This window comes from Panthera leo, chromosome B1 (genome assembly GCF_018350215.1).
Source record: "Panthera leo isolate Ple1 chromosome B1, P.leo_Ple1_pat1.1, whole genome shotgun sequence".
In the NCBI taxonomy this organism is placed as follows: domain Eukaryota; kingdom Metazoa; phylum Chordata; class Mammalia; order Carnivora; family Felidae; genus Panthera; species Panthera leo.
The window spans coordinates 122,814,948-122,827,508 of NC_056682.1; the positions used below are offsets into that span (position 1 = coordinate 122,814,948).

The 12,561-nt window shown below is 39.4% G+C and overlaps 1 protein-coding gene across 5 annotated transcripts in view; it reads right to left on the reverse strand.

The window, feature by feature from the left end:
• Positions 1 to 9,759: 9,759 nt before the first annotated feature.
• The window catches only part of RAP1GDS1 (Rap1 GTPase-GDP dissociation stimulator 1), a 167,683-nt gene continuing 164,881 nt past the window's right edge, over positions 9,760 to 12,561 (reverse strand). For all 5 annotated transcript variants that reach the window (XM_042935849.1, XM_042935848.1, XM_042935847.1 and 2 more), the window contains one exon: positions 9,760 to 10,441. In XM_042935849.1, coding sequence (XP_042791783.1) covers positions 10,314 to 10,441 — 128 coding nt within the window. In that variant the 3' untranslated portion in view covers positions 9,760 to 10,313. The remainder of the gene's footprint in view (positions 10,442 to 12,561) is intronic.

A 12,561-nucleotide genomic window follows, 5' to 3' on the forward strand; every position in this document is an offset into this window, starting at 1 on the left:
TTTTGGCAGGCAGGGGGGATGTTTTTGGTGTTTCCTGGGGACCCTGATGCAACACAAAAATATGTGCATTTAGGAAGTACTAAAAGGCACACTGCAGGCTGAGGGTCTTATTGTTATATGGAACATCTCCTATAGGCATGGCTTAGCTAGATAAGGACCTGCCACTGGATGTCTCCTCAAGATGCCCTAAGCACCTCCAACCCAGTGCATCAAAGCCAGCTCACTGTTCTCTTACAAGAACCTGTTTCTCCTCCTTTGTTCCTCCTCTCCATTAACATCTTCACTGTCTTCTGCACTGCCACCCAATTCAGACACTTCACAATCAACTTTGCTTCCAAAATCCACCCTTTTCTGTCCATATGGTCCCAATTTAAGCATGAAGAACTGTGATGACTCTGAGGCTTTACCCTCCACGTGAGCTAACAGGTCAGCCTGCCTCTGTTTCACCAATGCCGAGAGGAGGTATGAGATTCCTGGGTCAGAGACACAGGACTTTATTACTCACTGCCCTGCAGGTTGTAAGTTTCTCATGCCCCCTAGTCCCACAGGGGGCAGTGACTCAGATGGTGACTATACACATAGTAGGTTTGTGCTTCAACTGAGGAACACTTAGAAGAGCCCCAATCTTATAAAGGGGTCTGCAAACAATCTTGGCCATATTTTGCCATCAAAGGAGGCATTATCTCTATCTTACAAGGCTGTTTGTTATACCAACATCCTTGTAGGGATAGTTAGAGACAAAAAGCTATGTCTTCACAGAAGTATAGAAACACAAGATGCCCATGGAGAATTATCTCTCAATATTAGGAACTTAGCACAATTACCTATTAATCTTCCTGCCGGTGCGTGCGTGTCCTATTAGCAATAGTTCTGGTTGTAGAACAAAACATAAAGCCAATATTCCAATCTTCTGTTTAAAATCTTTTGGTTTTCTATGACAAAATAAAAATTTTAAATGTCTAAGCCCCACTGTCCCCATCTGGTCTTCTCTATTTTTCCCACCTTATCTTTTGCCTCCACCCTTCTTTCCTATGTATTCTCTGCTGCAGGATGCTCGGAGTCCTCTCTCCACAGACCCCTGTAATTGTTTATGCAGTTAACACTCTTACTTATTTACTTAATGTAATAGATTAATGTTTCTCATCTTCTTCCCCAACGGACCATATCTGTCTTCTCGTTCTATCCCAACATGGTGCCTGATGTACACCGTAAGAGCTCAGTAAATTTTTGTGTAGTGAGGAAAGCTGCTACATCAGCAAGTGAGGCTGTTCGGGGACTTTTCTGAACTTTGAGAGTGAAAGCCGGTAGCCCCAACTGTTTTAATCCTTTGTCTTTTGTTTTAATGAGTTCTGTGTCTATGGCTCATGAACAGAACAACTTGTCTTCAGAGGTTTTGATGCTTTAATGACTAGCCTTGCTAATCAAAATTGCATTCTACTCCAAATAACAGAAAACCTTGCTCTAGGGGTTTGAACAGCAGGTGTGTGTCTCATGTGTTACTGAGAGTCCTTGGTACAGGGCAGCTCCTCCAGGTCATGGATGCTACTGAGGGTCAAGGCGCTTTTCACCTTTCTGCTCCACTATCCTTGGTGTATAGTCCTTTCACCTCATGTTTGTACCTCATGTTTGCAAGAGGGCTGCTGGACATGTGGAACCATATCACTATCTGAGGCAGGGAAAAGGAAGAAAAGGAAAAGGTGAAGCTTAGAAAGCTGAGAAATTGGAGTATTTTAAGCTTGGCTTAATGTCCCCCTGAACAAAACTGGAGTTCTGGTAAAAAGGAATGGGGAGCTGGATATTGGGTGAAAAATTCATAATATCTATCACAAAAACAAAATGTCTTCTAAATTTTTTTTAATTGATCCTACTAATCTGACCCTTTGCCTAAGCACACTGTTCCCATATGTGCTGGCTTTATAGACATTTGCACCATGTCTGTGTCCCAAGTGATGGCTGCTTTATTCTTCCTCTGCTTTTTCATGCTCTGCCTCATTTTCTCAAACTGAAGACGTTTTGTTTGTTTGGGTCTCTTCTTGATACTATATTCATCTTCCAATATGGCAGAGCTATGGGAGCTCTGGCACATATTTGGTCCTGAATTAGTCACCTCCAGTGAAAACAAGGTTTGACAACTGTTCCTGTGCTATTGTCATATTTTAGCTCACGGTCTGTGTGATGTTGGTGGTTTGAATCACAGAGAACTACCTGGCCCTTGGGGCTTATTCACTCTGGAGTATACAGGGAACATACTTCCGTTTGGTATATGATGTCAATGAAACATTTAGGAGCAGGGTGCTTTTCTTTTTGGGTTAGCAGTGTCCCCCTTTTGTATAAAAGCACCCAGCTCATGGGGATGGTTAGGATACTTTTGGCCTCAGGAGAAGGGATGCATTTCTGACCCAGATAAGAAGGGACTTTTTCAATTTCTGCAGTCACCACAGTGTGCTGCCAGCCCTGTGAGGGGACAAGAAGGTCAGCACCAGCCCCCTTCTGCTAGCAGGATGGAGTGGGGGCAGGCCGAGGCATGGCTTGTAGCTGTCTGCATTTCCACGCACCTAACGTTCATCAGATTGCAGCTGTCACTGACCCTCTGAATTTCAAGTCTTTGAGGGGATAAAAACAATGCATGTTTGCTCAGGGTCAATGCCCTTGGGTCAAATATTTGGACCTCCATTAGAAATGGCTTTTCCCATAGTGCTGCTGCTTTTGCCCTAAAAATCCACTCCCCTTACTCTTGCTCCAAAAGTAGGTAGCTTGCACATAAGGGCTCCACAGGGTCGCAGACACATGCACTTCCAGGAACTATGGAGGAACAGGGGAAGGCGACCAGGCAGGGACTCTTAACAGGCTGGAGAAGCATGCCTTATCCAAAGGGGGACCACAGCCACATGCTGTCCTCCTGGAATAGAGAGTTCCTGGTTACCAGATTTCCCCATTAAAAAAAAAAAAAAGACTAGGTTTTTATCCAATATCATCCAAGTTTTCATTTTTTATATTAAATTTTTTTTAATGTTTATTTTTGAATGAGAGAGACAAAGTACAAGCAGGGGAGGGACAGAGAGAGAAAGGGAGACACAGAATCAGAAGCAGGCTCCAGGCTCTGAGCTCTGAGCTCAAACCCAGACAGCAAGATCTTGATCTGAGCCAAAGTCAGGCACTCAACTGACTGAGCCACCCAGGCACCCCCAAAATCATCCAAATTTTACATGTTTACAGCTTTTCAGCACCACCCCCTGCCCCGTTTTTTTCAAAATACCCTGTGATACAAAGATGTATGAGGGTCCCCAGTTTGCCATGTTTGGTCTATAGGAAGAAATGGGTTAGCCGGGTTATTGAACCCCAAGGAGTGTTAAATGAAGATTCTTGAGGAAGAAGAGGCTCTCCACCCCACTCTTCCCCTCTCCATGTGAGTGGTGCCTGGAGAGTGTTTATCAGCTTGGAACAAATCAAGAGTGGTGGTTCACAGGATTGGTAACAGGTGCAAAAGTGCTGGTAGCAGTTGAGGACAGTGCCAAGAGGCAATTAGGCTCCAATTAGCTAAACATCAGCTCTAATGGGTGTTTGGAGTTGTGTTCTGTGCCTACTCTTTTTTGGCCCACTCTGATACATTTGGTAAGGAAGAGGGTGTGGTCAATGGTGAGTGGGTGTAACGGACTTAATGCCTAGATGCCCAGGAGGGAGGTGCTGTCAGTCTGCTCTTGTGGCCCCTCTTCCCTAGGGTGGTCAGTCCCCTTAGGAGAATGGGGAGGGCTTGGCAGGAGCAGAGTGTCCAGGAAGTAATGAAAGGACAAGTGGAATCAGGAGGGTGCAAAGAGGCTACACTGAGCAATTGACAAGGACCTCTGAAGAAGATTGTAATAGGAATTAGAGGTAGAAAGTAGAGGGACTGACAGGTCAGATAATTTTTTAGGAACTGCTCTAGCATCTCCAAGTGCTCACGGCTTAGCGTTTGGGGTTTGTTTTTCAAAAATCAAAATATGTCTTAAGCGTCTAGATGTGGGGAAAATGGTTAAGTAAATTATGGTACATCCATATACTTGAAGAATATGCATCCATTAAAAATGAGGTTTATGAAATAGAGTTCTTAGTAATGTGGACAAATGCTTATTGTAGAAGTGGAAAGAAGATGATGTAGCTACACGAGGCAGGACGCTTCACCTTTGCATCATATGCACACGCACAGGGCAGTTGCTGTGGCCGAGCATGCCAGAACCTCATTCTGAAACTCTGCATAGGACTTTAGTCACAGGTTTAACAAAGCCTGCATTTTCTAGAGTAAGGGACTGCCAAATCCGGTTATAGGTGCTCATATGTACGGGTAACCCTCGGATGCTTTTCTTAGGTCAGTGCACATCTTGCTCCACTTCTCATGGTTCCGGGTAAGGCACTGCAGCTCACAGTTATCCTGATAGGGGAACAAGAGGGCAGGATGTAGGAGCAGGGAAGCAGAGGATTTAAAAGGTATTAGTATGTGATATTATAAAGCTCAATGGTCACTCTGCTGTGTCACTTCCTCTACTTTCTGGGTACTAGGAATTGAGTGGTATGGGTAAAGAGTGGAATAGGAGTCATTCATACTTCCTCCCTTACTTTCCTTGCCTGCAAGAGAAAGGAAGTTATTGTAGGAAAGATATGATGGGGGAGTGGGTTGCATTCTAGAACCTTAAAAAAAGGGAAGGTGGGGTGAAGAATTGTATACTGATGGTTGGCCCCAAGTGAAATTGAGAACTGTTTTGGATTGCTTCAGAGATGGGTCTGAAATCAAAGCTGCTCTGGTTAATATTTCCTCCCCATTGTTCACACTGATTAGGTCAGCTATTTATCTTTTTGTGTTGGGTTGCAACCTACATGCCTTTATATTAGGGTATAATTCAACCTTTCCCTCCTTCATAAGTTCTAGGTAAGTATAGGTATTCATCTGATGTGCCTATGCTAGACATGGGGATGGGACTGAGAACCAAGAAGCTGAGCAGAATATCCCTAAGGGAAGACAAGGTCAAAAGCAGCTACCTTGCTGTGTTCCTGGTGATGGGGTGATGCTGACCTTGGAAGAGTCCTGTGAAATGTCCCAAAAGGAGAAGGAGTTTTTCATCTGAGTGCATGGACTCTGTGAGGTCAGGGATGAAGCCAGCTTCCCTATGGTCTTGGCTTCGTTTATATTGCAGTCCCTTAAAAGCCAACAGAGACACTATTTTGCTAGGCCTATTTTAAAGTAGATATGGTTATAAAATTTAAAGTGAGCATTCACAGAGAAATCTAGTAGGACTGTAATCTAAAGGGACAGCCAGAGTTTCTTTCCTTCAAAATTCCTCAGGATTCCTGGGAATCAATAAATAACAAGTAACTACTTAAATAGTAATGTCTCTCAATTATATGTGAAAATAGATTACATATATTTTTAAAAGATCTATTGTTATATTTAAAGTTCATATACTGGATGTATGTGTTAAGGATTTAACATTTTAAAATATTAACAGAAGTCTAGTAACTTTAAAATTATTTCCTGAAAAAAAAAAACAAAACCTGAAACCTCAAATAGGTTTCAAAGTATGACAAGATTAGGCTTTATACTTCCCTGATGAAGATAAATTTAGCAAAATTTCTGAAAGCCTAATCCTGAAACAGAAAATTACATATGTGACCAATACCAACTAAAAACCATTCCACACACTGCTGAATGTGGTTTTAACTCTATTTGGCTAAACAGAGTAAAATAAAATCGCACACATGCCTACCAGCAAGACTACAAATCTCTGAGCCGTGGACAAGTTCCAAGAATGTGCCCTCAGGTCAGGTGTGAAGGTAAAAGCCTTTTTTTTTTTTTTTTTTTTTTTTTTTTTTTTTTTGATTCAAGTCAATTTTCCCTTGAGCCCCCATTTCCATGCCTTAGCCACCTTGCTTGCTCTGTTTTTGATTCCTTGAAAACTGCATTGACAATGTTGGGGACCAGAGAAACCATTGAAGTTGCTTGTGAGCCCAGGACACTGCTCATAACATCACCCTGATCTTCCATTTTGCTCAGTAAGTAGGAGGCTCTACATCTCTCTTTGGATAAATGTGGTATTAGGCAGTGGGAAAGCCAGGGACTGAGAAAACAAAAATGTCAGGAGAACCACAGGCATCAGTACATACCTAAGTTTGGTCTAATTGTAATTGGTTCTAATATATAAATGAACTGTCGCCATATTAAGTTCCTATCTATCTAGTATTATAAACAGGTGTATACTGTCCATTTTTGAAATGTTAGATTAAAATGTCTGTGGCCGTAGCGAAAAAGTTTTGGTAAAAAGTTTTGGTTTGTTGGTTTTCTAGGAAGAAATAAAGTGAGAATAAGAAAATAATGATTTTTTAAAAGTCCACTAAGAAGGAAAGAATAAGGAATTAGTTAAATTTAAAAAGGAGCATAAATTCCATGCAATGCTCCCTTTTTTCCTTCAAATACTGTAGCTGACCATTCATGCCATATAACCAACAGCTTACCCTTGAAACCTCCAACATAAAGAGACTCTGCCTGTGTAGTCAAGAAGCATAATGACCAATAGGCCATCACAGGTGGATTCTATCAGGATTCAGAGCATAGCTACCAAAAGCCTTCATGCAAAACACACAGTATTTATATTTAAGAAAAAGACATAAATGAACAGGTATATAAAAATATATACTGATAAACTGAGCAACATTGAAAATGGGAAGAGGGATTGAGAACTCATAGTACTGCAGTTTCATTTATATTGGCTTAATAATAATAAAAGGTAAGATTATTGAACTATTATTTCCACTGTAGAGACAGAGACATCTGAATGGGAAGGGGAAGTACTGTATTAGGGACCTACATCCAAGGCCTGCTCTGCAGACCTGGCTGTCATAGTTTTGGCGGGGAGGGGAAGGGGTTATGTATTTTGAACTGAGAATAACTCAGTGCTCCTCAAACTATTAACAGACAGTGTCTCCTATTTGGCTGTTCTTTGAATTCCTTTAGCTGGGATCCTGCAGGGGGAAAAGGGGATAGGCCATAGGGTATCACAGATATTATAGTTCCTTACCCTCAACCTCTGCAAATTTCAGTTATTACAGAAACCCTGGGAAGGAGAGATTATTAAACTCATCATATTGATGAGAAAACAGGCCCAGAGGGTTTAAGTAACTCTGTGATGGTCACATAGCCAGTATGTAACAGAACCAGGATGTGACTTCAGATCACACAGTAAAGACCTTACTCTTTCCACTAATTACACTTAAAACAGTTTTCACATTTGTCAGACACCCCTATAAAACATCAGCCTATGAAGCTACATGGCATTATGTATTGTATCTATATAAATTAAGAGAACACATCTGTAAAAAAAAAAAAAAAAAAACCCTCAATTTTCCTGGTTACAGCTATGAAGATTCATCCCAAATATCATTGAGTGCTTTTTAAAAGATATTTGTATAATTCAAATATTATGGTTGCCTAGAGTTATGACTTTAAAGCTTACTGATTCTAGTTAACAGCTGAACACAAAGGGGGTAAAACTTACCTAACAGACATTTTCATCCCTCATATTCAGAATTAGATAATAAGCTTTCTAATGACACCAATGAGCATTTCTGTTTGAAATCTTCACATGCAGGGTTTCTCAGAACACTTCACACTAATGCTTATATTTAAGAGCTGCATTTTGTTCCAAGTCAAAATCATTTCACAGCCAAAAAACTTTGTCTACATCTCCATGGTTATCAGATAATATGCACAAACCATGTTTTATCAAGTTGAAAACACTGAATTATGGACCAGCATTTAATTAGTTTTGCTTTGAGCACAATGAGGTTAGTCTTAGGGTGGGGGTAGGGGGTTAGCAAGATCCCAAGGAGGTAATGGGCTTCCTTCCCAGGAGGGAGAGAAGACATTTTAGCACATTTCACTCAGACATCATCCTCCTTCTAATTCCTGGCCTTTTTGCTTTTCAGCTATGCTCTAATCCTGACACAGTGATAATTAATGCTATGCCAGGAGGTTCCTCCCATTGTCTCCCTCAGAATGCACGTTTAATGGGTAGCAAACATTTAAATGTGGCCTCTAGAACTAAGATGAAGTAGCAGGATATATGGTATAGTATTGTCTGTAGACTCCCACCTCCTGCCCTGGCAGAGCAGCACGTCACCCAGTTTGGTGGACCTCTGTTATCATAAGGGCATAGCCTTCTGGTCTCGCTGTAGAAAGACTGGTGATTAGAAATGTACTTTGTTTTGCTGCAGATGGGAATTCCTAGTGTATCAATTGATTGCTGGTAGGTGGCCCAGATGATAGCTTCTCTTAAATCTGTAACTTTTGGATGCCTCTGACTTGAGGTTTTCTATATGATGCTTTTCAATAGGGATAGATCCTATAAAAGATATTCTTGGAAGCCAGACAAAAACACCTAAATCTCAATTTCTCTATGTAAATGGGAATTCATCAACAAATACTTAGCACCAACAATGAGCAATTACTGTTCTAGGAGCTGAAAATAGAAGTAAAATATACAAACAAACCAAATGATGCCATAATAGTTTGATATACTATTTATTTATTTAGTTATTAATATGGATAGCCTATTCAACATTACAGATGTTTTTCAAAACCTATAATAAAATATAGTCCACTATCCAGCCCAGAAGAAGACAATAAACAAGATCATTCTTACAGTAAGTGTAGCATAAGCACTCACAATAATCGTTCCTTTTCTGGACATCAAAGGGAACAAAGTTTCTTTACCTCCACTGAGGTTTTAATTTTCTTGAATTATAACTGTTTCTGAGTCAAAAGTCCAACTTCAATCACTCCATAGATATGTGCAGCATCTCCCATTGGACAGGAAAGAGCTTCTGTCACCCCGGGCAGCCCATTCTACTGTCCTGCAGTCCTTCCATATTGGAGCCCATCATCGTACCTTTCAGCCAGTATTTGTCAAACTTGTGCATGGGGACAAGACAGGTATGTCACAAGGATCTTTTGATTTACAAAGATTGTGTTTCAAAGTTCTAAAAACCCATTTGGTGGTAGTAGTGGCAGTGAAGAATACACTATATTTCGCCAAGAGGGTCTTCTCATCTCTTGGGTCTTGGCGTTGTCACCTTTTCTGATAGCTTTAAGATCTATTGCAGTTCTCTGTGGCAAATGGAGGTGGGACACTCTAACAGCTACTTGGTATGAGGCCATCTGCAGAATGAGCTGGACTGGCTACTATGGCTTTTATAACCTGCTTCCTTTCTTTAGTATAGACAAACTTCTTTCTTAATCTTTTATTCTATGTACTGCTACTTCTATTTTCTTAATCATGTTTCCTATGTCCTGCTAGTTTTACTAGAAGGTTTAAAAGGATTATAACAGGGGAAATGTCTTACTTTCAAGCTGAATGATGAAAAACAGCCAAGAAAAACCAAAAAACCCCCCCAAAAGAACTACCCTCCAATGAACTATACTCAATTTCCTTAGGTGAAAACAAATGCCAAGTGACTTTTAAAGACAAGTGTTGGACGACGCTGATTAATTGATAGAAGAAGTGCTGAGGTCAAACTATATCAGATTCTAAAATATAGAGAAAAAAAAAAGATGTACTTAGTGTAAAATAGATTCTTCAGCCCCTTAGTTTCATGCTGAAAACCACAAATGTTTTCAATATCAGGCTACTGATGATAGCCAATTAAATATGAAATTTAAAAACCTCAGGGAAGTCTTGCCAAGTTTGTGGCAATTTCAAGAGTCTACATAGTTAAGAAGAAGAAGAAACCATAGGGTAAAGAGTGAGAGCATTGGATTTTATTTAACTCTAGGTACCATGGTTTGACATTAGTAAGTAAGACTAATGAATGAGCAGCCATACAGTTTTTTGGTCACTGTGCTTCCCAAGCACCAAAAAATGGAGCTATTTTTACTATTCAATTCCATCTTTAATAAGCTAGACAGATCCTGCTGCATTCTTGTTTGATTCTAATTTACCAGTACATTATTATGTAGTTTACCAAGTGTGAGGAGCAAGTCATTATGTAGTACCAAGTTTACATCATCATAGGACTACAACATGCACATTCTACTTAATGTAGCTCAAGCAACAGGAATACAAGAGAACAGTTATGGGGTGGAGACTTGTTTTTGACAAATTCATGTTCACACTAACTATGGGTTTAGAAATCTTATTGGGCAGGTACCTACAGCAGTTCTTCAATTGGTACGGGAACATTACACGCATGCACAAGTGATATGGAAGAAAATGAAGCAGAAGAGGCAGCTGGATGGGAGGACAAGGGAAATCAGAGGTGGGATGATGCTGTGTGTCAGGGAAGGGCGGTTCTCAGCTTTCCACAGTAAGTCTCTGCTCTGTGAGAGAGGCCTGTTGGGCAACACTTTTGTTCTCATGACTGCGAAGTTTGGATACAACATCTAGAAAGGCCAAATCCTGGACTTCCTTGTGTAGAGATTCTGGAAGACAAAAAAACAAGATAACAGAGATGCTTCTATTAAACTGTTCTAATCTTACTATACAGTCTATCCAATACATATACCCAAAATGTTTATTTAGATAATATTTTGAAAAAACTGTAGTAGCCTAGAAATGCTAAGACACTTTTAAAGACAAGTGGGCACAGCAGTAGCCTAAAAATGTCTTCTTTATAGATGTGTTATAAAAAAATCAAAGGAACTTTACTTGCCATATTTATACATAGATAAATCAAATGTCAAGTTCTAGAGTCTAAGTTTGATTAGGGTAATGAGTTATAATGAAACACAGCTCATTGTATGATCTCAAGTTTCAGTTATATACCCCTTGACTCTATCATCAGTTCAAATATGAAGTCGATGACTTAAAAAAAATCTCAGATCTGTTTCAAATTAATTTTGTGGCAAATGAATAGGTTGTACTTCACATCCCTTCAACAAATTTCTGTGTCAACAGGCTTCCCTTTTTTATTCCTGATCATCCTCTTTCTGGCTTTCTTGTTCTAACCTCAATTACAGGAAAATACAAGGCTCTTCTTAAGACTTTGAGACTGCAAATGAGAAGACTGAGGTCTAGTAAGTTTAATGTAATCAGCATTCCTTAAATTGATATATTTACATTAAAAAGACTTGAGGTCTTATTGTAAATAATGTTTTTAATAGAAATAGAAAAACACATCCTAAAATACAGATGGAATTTCAAAGGACTCTCAATATCTAAAACAATCTCAAAAAAGAACAAAGTTGGAGGTCTCACACTTTCTAATTTAAAACCTGTTATAAATCTATAATAATCAAATCAGTGTGGTGCTGTCTTTATATCATATAGATAGGTTGCCATATACACACCCACACCCCAACAGAATAAAGCAGAGATCCCAGAAATAAACCCTCATATATGTAGTCAAAATATTTTTGACAAAGATGTCAAGACCATTCAATGATGAAAGGACAGTTTTTTCAACAAATGGTGCTGGTAAAATTGGAGAGCCACAAGCCCTTATATACAAAAGTTAAATTTAAGAACTAAAACTGTTAAGACTTAAAATAGAAAGGGAAATGACATTGGACTTAGCAAGGATGACCTTGGATATGCATCAAAAGACACAGGCAACAAAAGGAAAAACAGATATACTGGACTTCATCAAAATTAGGAACTTCTGTGTACCAAAGTATACTACCAATAGAGTGAAAAGGCAACCCACAGAATGGAAGAAAACATTTGCAAATGATATATCCAATAAAAGATTAATATCCTAAACATACAAAGAACCTTTTCAACTCAACACAAAATGACCCTATTAAAAAATGGGCAAAGGACTTGAATAGACATGCCCCAAAGAAGAAAAATAAATGGGTAATGAACACATGAAAAGATCCCCAATGTCACTAATTGTTAAGGAAATGCAAATCAAAAGCACAATTTGATACCACCTCAGACTCCTCAGGATGGCTATTATAGAAAAAACAAAACAATAAATGGTAGAATGTAGAGAAATTGAAACCCATGTGCATTGCTTGTAGGAATGTAATATGGTGCAGCCCCTGTGGGTGATGGTTTCCCCCAAAATTAAACTTGGCATTACTGTATGATTTAGCAATTCCATTTCTGTGTATATACCCCAAATAACTAAAAACAGGGCCTGAAAAAGATATTAGTGCACCAGCGTTTTCATAGTGGCATTATTTACAATAGCCCAAAGGTGTAAATAACCCAAATGTCCATTGATGGATGAATGAATAAACAAAATGTAATACATGTATACAATGGAAAATTATTCAGCCTTAAGAAGAATGAAATTCTGACACAGGTTACAACATGGGTGAGCTTGGAGACATTATGCTAAGTGAAATAAGCCAGACCAAAAAAAACAAAAACAAAACACTGCATGATTCCACTTATGTAAGGTACCTAGAGTAATAAAATTCTCAGAGACAGAAGACAGAATGGTAGATGCCAAAAGCTGGGGGATGGGTGATTGGTGACATATTTTAACGAGTACTGGGTTTTAGTTTGGGAAAAACAATGGTGGTGATGGTTGTATAACAGTGTGAATGTACTACTCTGCCAATACACTGTACATTTAAAAATGGTTATAATG